The sequence below is a fragment of the Rattus rattus genome, chromosome 1, assembly GCF_011064425.1.
Source record: "Rattus rattus isolate New Zealand chromosome 1, Rrattus_CSIRO_v1, whole genome shotgun sequence".
Classification (NCBI taxonomy): Eukaryota; Metazoa; Chordata; class Mammalia; order Rodentia; family Muridae; genus Rattus; species Rattus rattus.
The window spans coordinates 12,722,524-12,739,828 of NC_046154.1; the positions used below are offsets into that span (position 1 = coordinate 12,722,524).

The 17,305-nt window shown below is 53.6% G+C and overlaps 1 protein-coding gene across 5 annotated transcripts; it reads right to left on the reverse strand.

The window, feature by feature from the left end:
• Positions 1-972: 972 nt before the first annotated feature.
• Mthfr (methylenetetrahydrofolate reductase) lies at positions 973-17,072 on the reverse strand. Of its 5 annotated transcripts, XM_032894840.1 has the most exons (12): positions 15,019-15,173; positions 14,524-14,769; positions 12,707-12,945; positions 11,783-11,893; positions 8,269-8,462; positions 5,122-5,372; positions 4,815-4,949; positions 4,534-4,714; positions 4,127-4,309; positions 3,162-3,263; positions 1,779-1,898; positions 973-1,489 (listed from the first exon to the last, which is right to left on the reverse strand). In XM_032894840.1, exons 1-12 carry the CDS (start codon positions 15,126-15,128, stop codon positions 1,274-1,276), a joined length of 2,088 nt encoding a protein of 695 aa, XP_032750731.1. In that variant the 5' UTR covers positions 15,129-15,173; the 3' UTR covers positions 973-1,273. The 5 variants fall into 5 exon arrangements, with proteins under 5 accessions (XP_032750731.1, XP_032750696.1, XP_032750705.1 ...); XM_032894805.1 differs by lacking the exons at positions 973-1,489; positions 1,779-1,898 and having other exon boundaries at positions 2,570-3,263; positions 14,524-14,766; positions 15,019-15,132; XM_032894814.1 differs by lacking the exons at positions 973-1,489; positions 1,779-1,898; positions 15,019-15,173 and adding an exon at positions 17,035-17,072 and having other exon boundaries at positions 2,572-3,263.
• Positions 17,073-17,305: the final 233 nt, after the last annotated feature.

Here is a 17,305-nt window from a genome sequence, read left to right on the forward strand (position 1 = left end):
GACTATGGCCTTCAGCCCTGCCCAGTGTCAATTTCACTCAGTCTGAGAACCAGGCTGTTTGTGGCAGTGGCTCACCATGCTGGTCCCTGTAGGCCCGGGTCCAGCACACGAGTCTTATTGGCAGGTCACTGGGTATAGCTTCCCAGGTCACAAGTCCAGTCTATTCTGAGCCTGGATATTTGGGTAGAGACAGGGTGGGCTGGCTGCCAGGGACACACAGAACGTGGCTGAGGTGGCAGTCCTGACAGGCCCTGGGGGAGCCAGAGTCAAGTGGCATTTCTTGCCCTGCCCAGCTTCCAGGCCTCTGAAAAGCAGCACCAGAGAGTCCGAGAGCCTGTGCCCCTGGAGACAGTTGACAGTGGCCGGGCCAGACGGCGCAGGTGTGCAGTGAGTAGGGCCCAACAGCAGCTATGAAATGTTCCTGAGGAATGAGCAGAACCAGGCCCGGCCTTCCGAGGGAGGGAACAGGCCCACAGTTGGAGGAGTCGGCTCAGCACTGCAGTTGTGTAGGCCTGGGAGACAGGGGGAGGGAGGGGCGAGCCCCTGCGCTACTTAAGGACAGCCTCCTCCCCTTCCCTGACTCAAAAGACCAGCAGGCTGGGAGCCCCGCCTCAGGAGCAGCCATCTGTACCTGCCAGTCACTGCCCCAGGCAGCGAGGCCCGAGGGCTGACTGGGGAGGAGTGCCAGGGACAGCTCCTAGTCTAGGCCCAACAGAGAAGGCAGCAGCTGGCAGGAGTCTGCTCAGAAGGCAGGGAGTGGGCTGCACACCGCCACAGGCAGAGCGGGCCCTGCCCAGGTGAATCTCATTAAGAGGACAGAAAACAAGGCCAAGAGGATGCCTCCACCGAGGGCACTTTCTTCCCAGCCACAGAATAGACAACCTTCTGAGCCCTGTGGAAGAGACAGGACTCATGCACTCTTTGGCCTGGTCCGCTGAGCAGGGGGAGGTTTCTGTACCCCCCACCCCCACCCCGGCACATCTCCTCCTACCTCCTTTAGTACAAGTGCCTCTGCCTGTCTCACATAGACCCCAGAACAAAGGTCACCCCTAGAGGCTGCCTTGGTGCTTGGCAACCTCCCGTTGAGAATGGGGGCCCTTGCCACCGCAAGAATGTGGGCTCTGGGCTTGAGCAGAGAGCATCAGCCTCCTCGATGGGACATCAGAAGTCCAGCCAGAGCCTGGATGCTTCCTGCCAGTCTAGCTGCCATTACCATGTGTAGAGAGATGAGGGAGAGAGGGGCCTCCGGGAGAGGACGATACCAGATGCAGCCTCACGGAGCCTGTGCCTCTTTCTTCGTGGTGTGCCTGTTGAGAAGCTCAAACGTGTCCTCTACCACCTGCCACAGGCAGTTGTCCAGCAAGAACTCGTTGTCCACCAGGTTGACCAGGAAGTAGTTGTCGTGGATGTACTGGATGATCATGCGGGACGGGGACTCCTCCTCGTATAACTTGCCCCACTGCTCGATCCACAGGGCAAAGGCCTCATCCTATGTGTGGACAGAGACGTGCATAAGCAGGGTCCACAGGGCTAGCACCTCCAGGTCTGGGCTCCTGCTGTCTCCCTGCAGGCTGCCCAGAGAAGAGCAAGACAGTGCCACTCCAGCAAGCAGAAATACATGCCGTGGGCTAACATAGGGCCTCCTCGGCCAAGTCTATCGTGCCTGGGGCATGGTTTTCAGCCTCGTGTTTGGCACTGCTCGCTGCCCAGGGCTCTCAAGGGCGTGCACGCGCACACACGTGCACACACACACACACACACACCCCCACACCCATTACCTTCCAGAACATGAAGCTGATGGGATCCACCACAGTGGGCTGGACAATCTCACGGCCAGGGAAGATGCCCCACGTGACAGCGTTGGGCTGCAGCTCGGGGGCATTAGTGATGTTCTCTCCCTGAGAGCAGAGGCAGAGGCAGGGCTGAGGTAGGGCAACAGCAGCCTCACCCTGCTTGTAGGGCCCCCTGGCCCGACACCACAGACAGCACCACCCTCTACTTAAACCAGAGCCCTACAGGCATTCTGACTGGACTTCAATTCTGCCTTGCACTTTAAAAAACAAAAGCAAACACACAAGGGCTTTCATATAATCAGGGCTGGCTGTGAACTAATGATGTTCCACCAATTGGCTGACCAATTGCCGGGATCACCTGGGCTTTCTGCTTCCTACCCAGATCTACAGTAGCAGCCTGGCTTTCTACCCGGGCCACAAGGGTCCCCACTAGGTTCCATGGTCCTTGCCACTCTCATAGCTGCCTGCTGCGATCTTTGTAAAAAGAAATGGAGGTGCTGTGCAGTGCTGGTGCACATCTTTAGTCCCAGATGCAGGCAGGTCTCTGAGTTCAAGGCCAGCCTGGTCTGTAGAGTGAGTTCTAGGACAACCAGGGCTACACAGAGAAACCCTGTCTCAAAAAAGAAAAGAAAAAAGTGGTGGCGATCCACTTTGTCCCGGGGAGAAAGGCTCCTTTGTGTTAGATGGTCTCTAGGCCTCAGGCAGGACAGCAGGACAACACTACCAAGTCCTCCCGCCTGCAGCTTCTCCACAGGCAGTGCCTTCTCCCCAGAATGCCTTTGCTTAGTCTTTGTCCTTAAAATGATTCAGACCAAGGCCTGGGGACACGTGAGTAAGAGTCTTGCTGTGCATGTTTGGATCCCAGCACCCGTGTAGGACGCTGCATGGCTCTGCACGTGCCTGCCACCCTAGCCCTGCATCTGGTGGACCGGTGGACTGCTGAGCACGCTGTCTGTCAACACAGCTCCGGGTTCAGTGACAGACACTGTCTCAGGGGAATAAAGCAGAAAGTGACACAGCAGGACATCAGACATCCTCCTCTGGCCTCCAGGTGAGGGTACACACATGCGTGTGCACACACACATACACACCTGCACACAGATCCAGCCCACACAGGGTGCCTTCTAGAAGCCCTGGACCTCCCCAGTGCAGCATCTCTCTCAGAGCCTGTAGCATCCTGCCTTGAATCTGCCTTTCCTACTTACACAGATTTGTCGCAGCATATATTCATCTACCTCACAGCCTGGGCCTGCCTCCATCTGGCCTGTCTGTCTTGTACAATATGCCTGGCTGGGGCTGGGCGTTTGAATAAACGTAGGTGTTCTCAAGCCTTGCTGCCATCCAAGCCCGGAGCGGGAGCTGGCTTACCTTTACATCCACGATGTGGTAATTGACTCGCAACTCGTACGTCTTCAACACTTGCAGAAGAGCCTCCACGGTTTCTCGGGAGGTGAAGAACTCTAGGTAGGCCTGAGGGAGAACATACACATCATGTCAGGACCGCTCCTTGCCAGGCTAGGTTCTCCGCCTTCTCACCCTGCTCCAGTCTGTCCCCACGTCTGACTAGATCGGCCCACTCCATCTCTCCATCCTCTTAGACATCCAGGGAGAGGATCGTAAATAGAGTATGGGACAGTGAAGGCTTTGGGATCAGAGGTGGCACTGTGGACCAGGATGGACGGTGGGGTTGGGCGAATGCAGAAGGAAAGGGGCTTCTCTGTGTGGAGTGGTCCAAGTGGTGGTCCAAGCCACCTGTCCCAGCCATTAAAGAGAAGCCTGTTAGGAGCTAAACAGAAGCCGCTACTCAGACAGGCTTAGGACGAGGGAGGAGCCTGGCCCAGGCCAGCTTCCTCAGCTACTGGGTGAGAATGACGCCCACAGAGCTGAACAAAGCACTTCGTCCACACAGGGCCTCTGCCTTCACTCTTTACAAAGTTCACAATACTGCAGGGTGGGTCATTTGCCTGAGGAGGAAGCCAGGTTTGGGGCTACACCCAGGTCTTCTGAGTACAAGGCTCCAGGCCTTGATCCAGAGTAATTTAGCTCCAGCAGGGCTGGGATTAAAGTCATTCTCGTTAGCAGTCAGGGTTCCTGAGAGACGACTGTTTCCTTGTTCTTCCTCCGGGAAGATCTGTCATACTCTTTATTATATTTTGCCCCAGATGTAAAATACCCCTGGTCCCACTGAAGCCTGGGCTCACAGAGCCTGTTACTTGCTCTGCTCTACAGTCATTCAGAAGGCAGGGCCAGGAGGGAAAGGCCAGGGACCATGCCAGCCTCTGGGATATCGAGAGTACTGGACAGGTTGAGTCGCCTCAAGCATCCCCACATACCTTCTGGAAGACATAGCCCCCACTGGGGCCCCAGCCTACAACAGGGTCTGAGGACGGCTTTCCGTTGATGTTGGGCTGGGAGTTGATGGTGAGGATGCCCAGCCTGTTCACTCGGAGCAGCTCCTCCTTCATCAGGCTGGTTTCTGCCGCTAGGGGCTCATCATTCCAGGGCAGGCAGGTAACCTACAGGATGGGGTGAGCTGAGCTAGGGCAGCGCTGAGCATGGGACTGGGCTGTTTCCCCTCTGCCCAGTCCTACAGAGAGCCGGTCTGTCTGTCTGTCTCCATGGGCTCCCCAGTGGGATCTCTTACCCCTTCTCTCAACTGAGGTGCACATCTCCAAGAGGGGCAACGGCCCAGCCCCACGTCCAGCTCAAGGCTGAGACTGTTTCCTCCTCACCCACTCACTCTGTAGCCATGGCGATTCGGCTCTCCTGAGAGGTAGTGCTCAAAGACCTCAAAGACACTCTCTTCGCTGGTGAGCTCCTCACCCCACATCTTGAGCAGCTCCTCCCTGGGGGACTTGCTTTTCAGGTAGAAGAGGTAGTAGTCTTTCAGCTCCCCGAAGGCTGGTGAGGAAGAATTACCCCTGGCAGGAGTAGAGGGGACAAGGCACTTTGCTGTAAATCCTGTCCCTAATTCCACCCAGGCACCAGCAATTCCTAACAGGGAGTGGCTTCTCTCCTCACCAGCGGCCATTGGGAAACTCATCCCAGCCCTGTGTGCGGTAGATGTAGCTTTTTGGTCTGGAGGCCCAGAAGATGGGACGCACATCTTCCTCCCTGCGCTTGGGGTGCGCACTGACAGCCCAGGGCAGGGGACGCCTGGTGAGAAGGAAGAGGAAAAGGTCAGGCTTATGTGGACTGAGCTGGGGGAACTCACCAAACCCGGCCACTGCGACTGGGGCGCCTAAGGGCATCCTTAGTGTGGGGCTGGCACTGCACCTCTGCTGCTCTGATATTATCATGGGCTATCCCTCCAGCTTCCACTTCTCACCTGGGGTCCTCGGTCCACATGCCCAGTTGCTTCAGCACTTCCATGGTGGCCACCTCGCGGTTGAGAGTATAGAAGTGGAGGCCCGGCACCAAGCCACTGTCCAGCAGCTCCCGGCACAAGCTCACAGCCAGCTCGATGCCGTAGTTGCGGATGGCAGCATCGTTGTCTTTGATCGGCTCGATCACATCCTTGATCGTCTGTGGTACCTCCAGCTTGGACAGTTTTACAAGCTGCCGAAGGGAGGTGTAGCCCTGCCCAAGACACAAGGAGCATGGGGTCATCTCCAGCCCATGTCACGCTTTATTTCCTCCCTGGACTCTTGGCTAGTTAGTTTCGTTAGGAAAGGCCTGGGAAAGGCAGGTGGTATTGCAAGGCAGTGCTTGGCCTGCCCTTCTTTCTCTCTGACCTGTAGAGTCCCGAGTGGCCTGCTGCACTCCTGCCGCCAGGGCTTGAGTTCAATCAACGCACAGCAGTCATCTAACTCAGTTACTCCTAAGCCTCACCAGCCAGTCGTCTGCCAAACCTAAGGTTTAGATCATAGATCCCACCTCAGGTTGTGTCTTAGTCAGGGTTTTACTGCTGTGAACAGACACCATGACCAAGGCAACTCTTATAAAGGACAACATTTAACTGGGGCTGGCTTACATGTTCAGAGGTTCAGTCCATTATCATCAAGATGGGAGCATGGCAGCATCCAGGCAGGCATGGTGCAGGAAGAGCTGAGAGTTCTACATCTTCATTTGAAGGCTGCTAGTGGAAGACTGACTTCCAGGCAGCTAGGGTGAGTCTTAAAGCCCACGCCCACAGTGACGCACCTACTCCAACAGGGCCACACCTAATCGCACCACTCCCTGGGCCAAGCATATATAAACCATCATTACATTCTACTCCCTGGCCCCCATAGGGCTTGTTCAAACACATGAGTCTTTGGGGGCCATATCTAGACATAACACAATGAAAAAAATACATTTACCCCAACTTCCAAAGCCCCCATAGTGTATAGCAGTCTCAACAACATTAAAAGTCCAAAGCTCAAAGTCTCTTCTCAGATCCATCCATCACTTAACTGTAATCCCCAGAGCAAGACAGGAAACCAGCTGGGCAAACTCCAAACTCTGCCTCCATGTCTGATGTCAAAGTGATCTTGACTCCGTCTCCATCTTTGTTGACTGCAACAAACGTCTTTCTCCTGGGCTGGTTCTACTCCCTGCTAACTGTTTTCTTCAGCAGGTATCCCATGGCTCTGGCCTCTTTAACATCTTTGGATCTCCAATGCAACTTCAGTGTTACAGCTTCCTCTTTCAATGTCTGGGATCCACAGGGATCCACACATGATCTTCTGGGCTCCTCCTAAGGGCTGGCATCACTTCTCCAGCTATGCCCTCTGTAGCGCTCTAAGCTCAGGCTGATCCACTCCACTGCCGCTGCTGTTCTTGGTGATCAACCCATGGTACCGGCATCTCCAGTACACAGGGGTCTTCCGCTGTAAGCAGGCTTCACCAATAGCCTTTCAGGCTCTCTTCACAGTGCCAAGTCTCTAATCTTGTGCATGACCCCGTCAACCCTGGGCTGTGAACTACAACTGAGGCTGCACCTTCACCAGTGGCCTTCCCTGGCCTCTCACAGTGCCAAGCCTCAGCTGCTCTCCATGACCCCTCCATGCCCTCAAAACCATTACCACCTGGGTGACTCTTGCCCATTACTAAGTACGGCTACAGTATGAGATACAATCATGGCTACCTTTGGAACACAGCTTCTTTGTGCTCTCAGAAAATACTTCTCAGAAGATTTCACCTCAGAGATGCTGGTCTCTTTTTAATTACTGATTTCTTAGCTCCAGCTAGCCACCATCAATTGTCCCAGTCATCCCTTTAATTCAATATCCTTTTACACAGGATTCAGCTCCATTTAACTTCCCGGTGTCCCTTTAAAACTCAGACTATACCCTTTGTATTTGTCCTCTCTTCACTTGCTATGTTTGTTCAGAATGCTCTTCAGCTGACTTAACCAGAAGACAATGTCTCTGTTGGGCTTTTTGTGACTTCCTTCGTCAATGCAATTAATCTGAGTCTCTTCACCTTGGCCTCAAGCAGACTCTTTAAACAAGGGCAAAAAGTAGCCACATTTTTTCACCAAAATACAACAAAAACAGTCTCTAGGCCACATACTAAAATTCTCCACTGAAACCTCTTGGGCCAGGTCCACACAACTGAAATCACTCCCAGTAACAAAGTCTTTTATATTCCTACTAGGATAGCCCCACTCAAAGCATTCCACTGCTCTTCAAATCCAAAGTCCCCAAATCCACATTCTTCCAAACAAAAGCATGGTCAGGACTATCACAGCAAAACCCCAGTCCTGGTACCAAATGTACTGGTTAATCTTATGTCTTAGTTAGGGTTCTTCTGCTGTGAACAGACACCATGACCAAGGCAAGACTTATAAAGGACAACATTTAATTGGGACTGGCTTACAGGTTCAGTCTATTATCATCAAGGCAGGAGCATGGCAGCATCCAGGCAAGCATGGTGCAGGAGGAGCTGAGAGTTCTACATCTGCATCTGAAGGCTGCTAGCAGAAGACTGACTTCCAGGCAGCTAAGAGTACAGGTCTTAAAGCCCACGCCCACAGTGACACACCTACTCCAGCAGGGCCACACCTCCAAATAGTACCATTCCCTGGGCCGGGCATATACGAACCGTCACAGGTTGTCACATCAGAATGCCCTGAAGTGGGGTCTGGGGACTCAGTTGTGGGACTACCTTATTAAGTCTATCTGGTGAGAGTCACGACTGGAAAACACTAAGTTAATCCTCTGGATTCTGAGATAAAGAGTCATGGAGCCGAAGCTGCCTCAAACTCCTCCTGCTCCTCTTCCCTCTAGCTCCAGGATGCTGGGATTACAAGTGCATGCCATCAGGCTCGGCTTAACCAAAACGGCTGATGAGAGGTAGCAATCACTCTCATATGAGCCCTTTATATACGCCATTGCTGCCTCAGGGGTCACAAACGAGGTGACAAGATGCAGCGTGTGGACAATTCCCGATGGGCATTGAGCACTTCCGAGGAAGGCATTCCACATGACCTGAAGCCCCGGCCCAGGCAGTGCACTGGAATGAGCCAATCGGGTCCTCCCAAGCCTCTCACCTGGATAGGGAAGATCCCAGGCAGGATAGGGCAGGAGATGCCTATGTCTGCGCAGGCCTTCACGAAGCTGAAGAAGGAGCTGGCCTCAAAGAAGAGCTGAGTGATGATAAAGTCGGCGCCTGCCGATACCTTCTCCTTCAGGTGCTTCAGGTCATCCTCGAAGCTCTCTGCATCCGGGTGGCCTTTGGGGTAACCTACCAGGAGAGGAGAGAGTAGGGAGGCTGGTCTCAACCTACCTGCTGGAGGAGTGCAGACATCAGAGAGCCCAGGCCCGAGCAGTCCTCACCCCAGGCACAGCAGGTATTCTTCCCAGAAGCGGTGCGGCCAGGTGAACTGTGGGTGTCCAAGATCACTGCTGTGCCACGGTCCCTGTGGATGAGCCTCCAGGAGGCACTTTGTGGCCACAGAAAGACTGCCACATTGAATACTGACTGGGTTGTTTCTAGGGAGCTAGACTGGACTCTGAGCATCGGACCTAAGGAGCTGGTTCATGTGGGTTGTTCATTTTTGGTTTTGGTTGGGGATTGAACCCAACATCTTAACATCTTACTCATGTTAGGCAAGCATTCTTGTGTGTGTTTGTGTGTGTGTGCCTGTTTGAGACAGGGTCTCATTATATAGCTATGTATCCTGGACTGCCTTAGAACGACGGGACTAAGCTAACCTGAATTCAAAGAGATTGCCTGCCTCTGCCTCCCAAATGTTATGCTAAAAACAGCACCACACCCAACCCTATTACTTTTTTAGAAGTACAAATGACACTAAAATCCCCGTGAATCCAGGACACTGAAGGCTGGGAATTCCTAGGGCTAGAGAGATGGCTCAGCTGTTAGAAGCACTCACTACTTGTACAGACCCCTTCTGGCCTCTGTGGGCACCAGCCATGCACATGGCACACGGACATACATGCAGGCAGGACAAACATACACATAAAATAATGACTTAAAAATCACACCATGTGAAGAATTGAAGAAAGTGAAATCTTGCTTCAAGAAATGAACAGAGGCTGGAGAGAGAGCAGTTAAGAGTGTTTACTCTTTTGCAAACACACACACAAAATAAATAGGCAAAATGTATTTTTTTTTTCATTGCAGTCTCATGGACAAGGGGTGGGACTGTGGGATGACCTTAAGCTGACCATGCAGAAGATGGGATTTCTAAATCCACAGAGACTGGGACCAGAGGCTCTCTCATTCCATTGGTGGCTTATGAACTCTACAACTCTCCTCTCAATGACCAAACTCATTAGAAGCTTTATATATCCAGAAAGGTACAGCTCTGTGGCAAACTCGGGTTGGGGGTGGGGTGGGGGAAGCGCTTTACACAAGCAGAAAGGCAGGAAGGCACAGCTTTGAGGCAACCTCAGAGTGGGAAAGAGGGAAATGGGGGGGAGAGAAGGAGGAGAGCGAGAAGGGACAGAGAGAGAGAGAGAGAGAGAGAGAGAGAGAGAGAAGAGAGAAAGAAAGTGTGGGGGAGAGGGTAGAGATAATCCTCTGCCTGAACTGCACCAGGAGCAGAGCTAAGCTGAGAGCCAGCTTGAAGCCAGAGCCCGCTGGAAGCCAAGCTGCTTTACTTTGATAAGGTCATTTGGTTCTTAAGAAACCACAGTCACCAAGGAGAGATAGGAAAACTATTGTGTGGAGATTAGGCACCAGAACTTCAACTTTGAACAGCAAAGAGCTTTCCAGTGGGACATTTCTAAAACCACACAGCCAAGCAGTTTGAGCCTTGCCAGGCAAATCCACACTGGCCCATGGTTGGGCTTCGATCACTTTGCTGTGTTCTTTTTCTGCTGTGACCAGCTTGTGCAGTTTTAAAACGTTTTATTTGCTTACTTTCAGTTCTATGTGTATGTCTGTGTCTATGTGTGTGCAGGTGCCCACGGAGGCCAGGGCAGGGTACTGGGTCCCTGGAGCTGGAGTTACAGAAGTTTGTGAGCCACGTGGTACGTGTGCGACAGGGTGTGGGTGCTACGAGGGTTCTCTACAGGAGCGGCAAGTACTCTTAGCCGCTGAACCCTTGCTCTACCCCCCAAGCTTGATACTTTTTTTTTTTTTTCTTTCGGAGCTGGGGACCGAACCCAGGGCCTTAGCAAGCGCTCTACCACTGAGCTAAATCCACAACCCCCAAGCTTGATACTTTAACCAGCCAGTTTTACCGCCCACTTTACAACAGGTAAGCACAGAACCACATGAAAACCGTGAGCTCACAGCTAGGTTCCCATCACCTCCTCGCACCCACAGCTAGAGCCGGTGTGTGCTGTCCCCAGGTTGCTGCATCCCGGCCAGCAGGAACCGTGACGGTCAGAAGCTGGCAATGCCTGCTCCTCCAATTCTTTAGCAGTGCTTCCCAGCCTTAGCCGGTTACGTGGCCTGCTGAGAGGAGCAGGCGTGCGCATGGGAGGCAGGAGAAAGCCCAGAGTCACACGGGACACTTTTCTCAAACTGCAAATTTTGGTTTTAAATTATATTATTTGAGAGCCCATAAGTTGCTCAGTAGGTAACAGTGCTGCTGTTAAGCATGGCCGCCTGAGTTTGAATCCCGGGACTGACATGGTAGAAAGAGAATGGATTCCTGAAAGTTGGCCTCTGACCTCCACTCGTGTGCGCGCTTGCACACTCGCGCGCACGCACACACACACACTCCATAACTTAGGCATTTATCCATCGATCTACTTTGTCACTGCTGGGGATGGAACCAGGGACCTGGCACATACTAGCACCTCTAGCCAACAGAAGTTCTCTAGCACCAAACTACAGCTCTAGATTCTCTCTTTTTTCTGGACAGGGTTTCTCTGTGCAGCCTTGGCTGTCCTGGAACTAGCTATGTAGACCAGGCTGGCCTTGAACTCAGAGAGATCCACCTGCTTCTGCTTCTCGAGTGCTGGGATTAAAGGCTTGCACCACCACCCCCACACTCCAGCTCTAGATTTCTAAGACAAATTCAGGCTGGTCTTGAACTTGGGTCCTCCTCCTCTACCTGCCTCCCCATCCCTTAGTGTAAGGATTAGAGCTAAGCCAGTGTGAGTCCCACCTCCTAGAAACTGAGAGCTAACACTGAGGACAGTTGGAGACTGTCTGGAGCTGATACTGTGCACACACAGAAGCAGCACTCAGGCTCAAGACAGTGCGTCTGTGAGGGCCTCTCGTGCCACAGATGCAGTGAGAAGCCAGCCCAGGACCCTGTGGGTACAGAGGGAATGAAGGACCTCAGTTCCTGACACCTCTCAGGGCCCAGTGAATCCTGTCCCTGGAGTCTTTCATAACTTATCCTCCCACCTTCCCCTCTCCCACGAGAAGATGGGGCACAGAAGGCAGAGGAGGGAAGCTTTGGGAGTGGGAGTAGCGTGTGGGCAGGTGGCAGGAGGAGTCCAGGACTGGTGCCACCCTGTTCACCTCTGTCCCCCCGACCTCGTCCCCCGCCGTCTACCCACCATATCCACCCAATCAACATGTCCTCAACTGAAGACTGGCTGGCTCTCCTCTCATCCTGTCCCTTCCCTGTCCTCACTCACCTGCCACACAGATGTCAAAATAGTCGCCAAACTCGTTCCGGATGTGCTTCACCAGGTCTGTGGCATAGCTGAAGCCTCCTTCCTCTGCTTCCCAGTGGTCACCTACAGGGTCTGCAGGGTTGCTGGAGGTCATGGTCACTGGGTGTCCCCTGACCTCCAGAGTCTTCTTGTTCCCTCTACCTACCCCTATACTTGGCTGAGGGCCCCTCAAAGGCAGAGACTTCCTATTACATGAGTCTAGCATTAAACCTGGCAAGTAGGAAGTGCAGGGCAGTGGTCAGTTGTCAAATGTCTACTAAGGCTTACTCTGCAGGTGCCCTATTGGTGGTGGGACCAGAGAAGGCTCTCCACTGAGTCTGGAATATTGGAAGGCATGGCTCTCCACTGAGCCTGGCCTCACCCTGATGCCCTGGGTGTAGTCAGACACGCTCTCCTACCCCTCTGCTGTCTCAGAGCTCCTGGATGCTGGGTGGATTTTCTACTCATCATGAGAAGCTCTGTGGTGGGAGCAGAAGCCAGCCACTGACCCCCGCTCCCCTCCTACCCGTCAGGCTGAACCTCCCACTCGAGTGCCCTGAATATAGCAAGTGCCCAGTTGCTCCTGGAAATTCCAACATAGCAGTCTATGACTAGGTCAGACAGTGCCGAAACAGACTGATGGCCCTGAGTAACTGTAACAGAGGGTTATCAGGCACAAGTCACATCCCAACCGAACTGTATACAGGTCAAGCTGTGGAAGCGGCCATCCCACCTGTGTGAAACCCACAGAGGACTCATTACCCACAATCATCACTGATCCTCCAGCAGCAAGCTGACCCTGAACGTGTTTAGTGTAGAGCCCAGGGACAGTGAAGGACTTTTCTAGGGACAGGAGCAGCCTTCAGGAAAGCAAGAACCCAAAGAGGAGGGGTGCTGGCGCCACACCTCCCCTCAGCGCCATTATGTTCTTCAGGCCGAGCTGCTTGGCTCTGTGCAGGTGGCCTGAGATCTCCTCCGGGCGCTGCTGGCAGCAGGTCATGTGCAGGATGGTTTCCAAGCCACAGTAGTTCAGTGCTGTGCTGGCAATCATCATAGATGAGGTCTCCTTGTCTGAGCCGGGGTCTCCAGCTGGGTGCCAGGTGACATCCACGAAGAGGGGGCCCCCTGCTGCCATCCGGTCAAACCTGTAGGGGATTTCCTCCTTAAGTAGGGTTCCCTGGGGAAACGGGCTGCTCCCTCACCCTCCCTGGGGGCAAGGGAGCTCGAGCCCATAGAATGCAGGTGAGTATCAGAGCACCTTGTTCACCTCCCGGGCTCGTTACCTAATCATCTATCTAAGCCACAGCGTCTCAGTCTGTAGGATGTGGCAGATAACAGTACCTGCTCGACATCCATCCAGGTTCTGGGTCAGATGGCTGTGCAGCCCTCCGAGCAGGGCCTGAGCTCAGTGAGTACCGCTATGACGATCGCACTGCCGTACCACAGTGTCACTATTTTGTGTGAACAGCATTCTGTGCTTCTGTGACAAGCTTCAGAGTCTTGACAAGCTGAGGGTTCGGGAATCTCAGCAGTGGTGGTCAGAGAGCCTCACTTAAGGGAAGGCGGAAAAGAATCAGCAGACTCTTGTGTTGGTCCCTTGGCCTCCTTGCATTAGCCAACAGAACTGCAGAGAAGGGCCGAGGTCCTGAACCAGACTCAAAAGCTTTCGTGGGCACCCGCTATAATGGTGTGTTTAAACATCGGGGCCTTGATTTCAGGACTGAGAAAGCAGCATATGGCAAATACGGGTTAAAAGGCATTAATGTTTGTGGTTGTTTCTGAGACAGGGTCTCATGTGGCCCAGACTGACCTCAAACTCCCTACGTAGCTGAGGATGCTTTTTGTTCGCTGTTTGTTTTCAAGACAGGGGCACCACTATGTAGCCCTGGCTGTCCTAGAACTCACTGTGTAGACCAGGCTGACCTCAAACTCTCAGACCTGTCTGTCTCTGCCTCCCAAGTGCTGGGAATAAAGGTGTGTGCCACCGTGCCTGGCTCTCCACCCGGTTACCCTTGACCTCAGATCTGCTTGCTTTTGCCTCCCGAATGCTGGGATTGTGTAATGCTAGGGACCAGATTTAGGGTTTCTGGCAAGCTCTATAATCACTCCATCTACTTAGCTATACTGCAACCCCCTTTTTAAGACACGGAGTCATTACATAACCCTGGCTGGCTGGCTTGATCTCTAGGTAGCCTAGGCTGGCTTTGGACTCAGAGCTATCCTCCTGCCTCTGAGGGTTGGGATTAAGGCATTGCCAGTATGCCTGACTTTCCTTTCTCTCATCTTTGAGATGTTGCAGATGTAGCACAGGGCTCCTGTGGTCTAGCAAATCACTCTCTGACTTGAAGAAAAGGAACTGGAATTCAGAAAGTGCTATCACAAAGCATGTGGTGTTTCCAGATTTGGAAGAGCACACTCTCTGTGTCCAGCTAGCTCAACACATTCCCTGAGTTGCGGTTTGTTGACTTCCTATGCTCCTCACGAGCCAGCCCCAAGCTCTGCCAAGAATGCAGCCTGAAAATGAACATTTTTGGCTTACAGAGAGTGCGTCCAAACATATCTAACGCTGCTTCAGAGGGACTTTCACAGCAGACAAAACTCCCTGTCTCGACTCTGCTTCTTCCTGCCTCCCCTACCCCACCCCCCAGTGCCTTTTTCCTGCCGGGTTAAAGGGCGGCTCATGTTCCCCTGCCCCGACCCCCATTATTAACCTCCCTACTCACCTCGAGATGAGGTTAACAGCTCCCTCAGCAGTCCGAGGAGGGAAGAACTCCAGGGAGAACCACTTGTCACCAGAGTCCATTCTGCGTCTCATCTTCTCCCGCAGTCTCTCGTGTCGGTCCGGGTCCAGGCTGGGGGTGGAACATCTGGAACTGTCCTTGGAACTCTCGCTGCCACTGCTGCTGCCCTCAGATCGGGGGCTGGGGCTGCCACTTCTTCTGGCCTCGTTCGACATGGCTGGATTCCTGCTGTAGAGGGTGGGGGCCGGGGTATTAGAGGGTTTGTAGCCAAACCCCACGCACACCCAGCACCTGGGTAGGCAGCTCTAGTGGCAACCACTGCTTCGTCAGCCAGTACGGATGAGACTCACAGCAGCTCCTACCCAGAGGCTCCATGCGCTTTGCCCCCCACTGCTGTCGTCTGGCTCTTTGTAGGACAACCTCCCACTAAGCACTGAGCCGTGTCCTTCATCTCACGGATCCTTGGTGACAAGCTACCTGATAGAGGATGGCACAGAAAGTCCCACGCAGCCAGCCTCTGAGGCCCACATCCCCAGGGATGTGTAACAGTGCCCATCGGGGAGGACCCCGGCTTTTTGATGGTTCATCCCGATCTGCTTAGACCCAGAGTGAGTGGCGAGGGAACCGAGGAACCTTTCCTAGAGGGTGTGCCTAAGTGGGCGGAGCTGTGACAAAGAGCCCTGAGCTGAAGCTGGGGCCATGAAAGGGGGCGGGAGTAAGGTTTCCAGGCTGGAGAAGGCTCAGGCGCAAGTCAAAGAAGGAAGATGAATGGGGGAGGGGAGGGGAGGAATGGGCAGGCAGGGACGGCAGGGGTTAGTGGAGATTAGGCTATTAGCCTATCAGGATCACTAGGTTTCCCCCTCCAAAGAAAGAACAGCTCGCTGTGGCTGACCCCGCCTGGAACGTGTTACAGGTTTTCTGCAGCCTGGCTAGGCAGCCTGATCTCCTGAGATCACACTACTTCAAAAAGACTGTTGTGTTTGTCGTGAGCTAGAACTTGACCGGGCCTGGGATGCAGAAGCAGGTGGACTGAAGTCACCAAGGGTAAGGCTTTATGTCCAACTCTGAACAAAGGTTGTCCTATCTGTGTCTGCCCTGCTAGCCGCTCTCCCTAAACACGCCAATTAAGTCAAAAGGATCAGTGACCACAGTCACTGCACCTTTGCAGTGCACATATGCACCCTCCCGGTCACGGCAATCACAGCCTGGCTAACAGGGCATAGGGCCATACTGCAGTCTAGCCTGGAAAAGACAAATGCCAGAAAGGAAAACAAACACTACGGCTGCAGCACAGTGATGGGCAAACACGGTAGTGGCTATCAGTATGGTGACGTGGAGCAACAGAGGAACGGTCAGGTTTGTTTCTTTCCAGAAACTTCCACCTCCAAGTCAACGTACTATTTTGGGTCTCAGCCTCAGAATGGATGAAATCCATTGCTCCTTCCCCTCCCAGACGCCAGACTTAGTGCCAGTGTTATTCCCAGTCTATCTGTGCCACTTCTGTTCTAACCTAAAACTGCCAGGTTCTCACGAAGGGTGAGAAAGACGGTAACCTTTCATAGCAGCCAAGACCTTCCTCCTCCACCCAAAGGAGATGCTTCATTTTCACTGCTGGAACAAAACCAGAGTTGCTGACTCAGGCACAGCAAACTGCTCCAAGGTTTAATTTAAGCATTTCTAATATGTTCCACACATCAACCAGCACCCACCGGCTATCCACTATTAGTTGAGCTCCCATAACATACAAGGTTGAGACTGTGAACTGACAAATTTTTTTACCCTTCTACTGTCCGGTCCCCTGCCTGGGATCGGGACCAGAGACCAGTCTCAAGCGTGGCATCCCCAGTGCCTGGGCCCCAAACTGCCAAGACCTCAGTCTCAAAATGCCCCTCTGCCACCTACTGATCATTTAAGACTGTGGCAAACACTGAGTGCCCACCACTCCCAGAAGCACTGTGATAGATGTATGTGAACAGCAGGACGACGCTATGGGCACCTGGGCACTGAAGCTAATGACCCACTGTTCTCCAGCTCTCAGGAGGCAACGGAGGCCTGATATACAGAGAGTTCCAGAACAGCTAGGGCTACACAGAGAAACTGTCTCGAAAAACCAAACCAAACCCTAGATAGATGGATAGACAGCAAGCGAGATAGCAAGACAGACTGACACAATGGCAGGCAGGCACTTTGCCGCTGCGTGGCCTGAGGGATGGGAATTCGGTCACCTGGTCAATGGGTCAGAGGCCCGGGTGGGGATGCGGGTCCCAGACGGCTGCAGGGGCTGGATCACTGTCCCAGATCCAGGACTCCTTAACTTTGGGCTACCTTCGTGCAGGTAGGTAGTGGGGCTGGGCTGACAGCCACCATAAGTTCATAGGCCCTAGGAACGACCGAGCTGTAAAGTGCAGAGGGCGGGCCCCACAGGTTTAGCCTGCGGCGGGGTGTTCCTGATTCCGCGAATCCCTCCGCGGCGTCCCAAGCCTTTTGCGTTACCTCATGCGTCAGATCGCTGGAGGCTGGGGTGCCACCTCCCGTGCACATGCGGAGAAGGCGGGGCTTAGCTGTCGGTTGCTAAGGGAAACAGAAAGAGCGGCAGGCGGAAGCCACAAAAGACGATGCCCGGAAGTCCCGCCCCAACATGGCCGCGCCCGGAGGTCTCTTGGGAAGCCAGCCAAGTACCGCGTCATGTGACGCGAGCTCTCGCCCCACCCGTCTGCAGCCACTCCCTGTCTCCGGACCCAAAGCTCGAGAGGGCCACGTGACC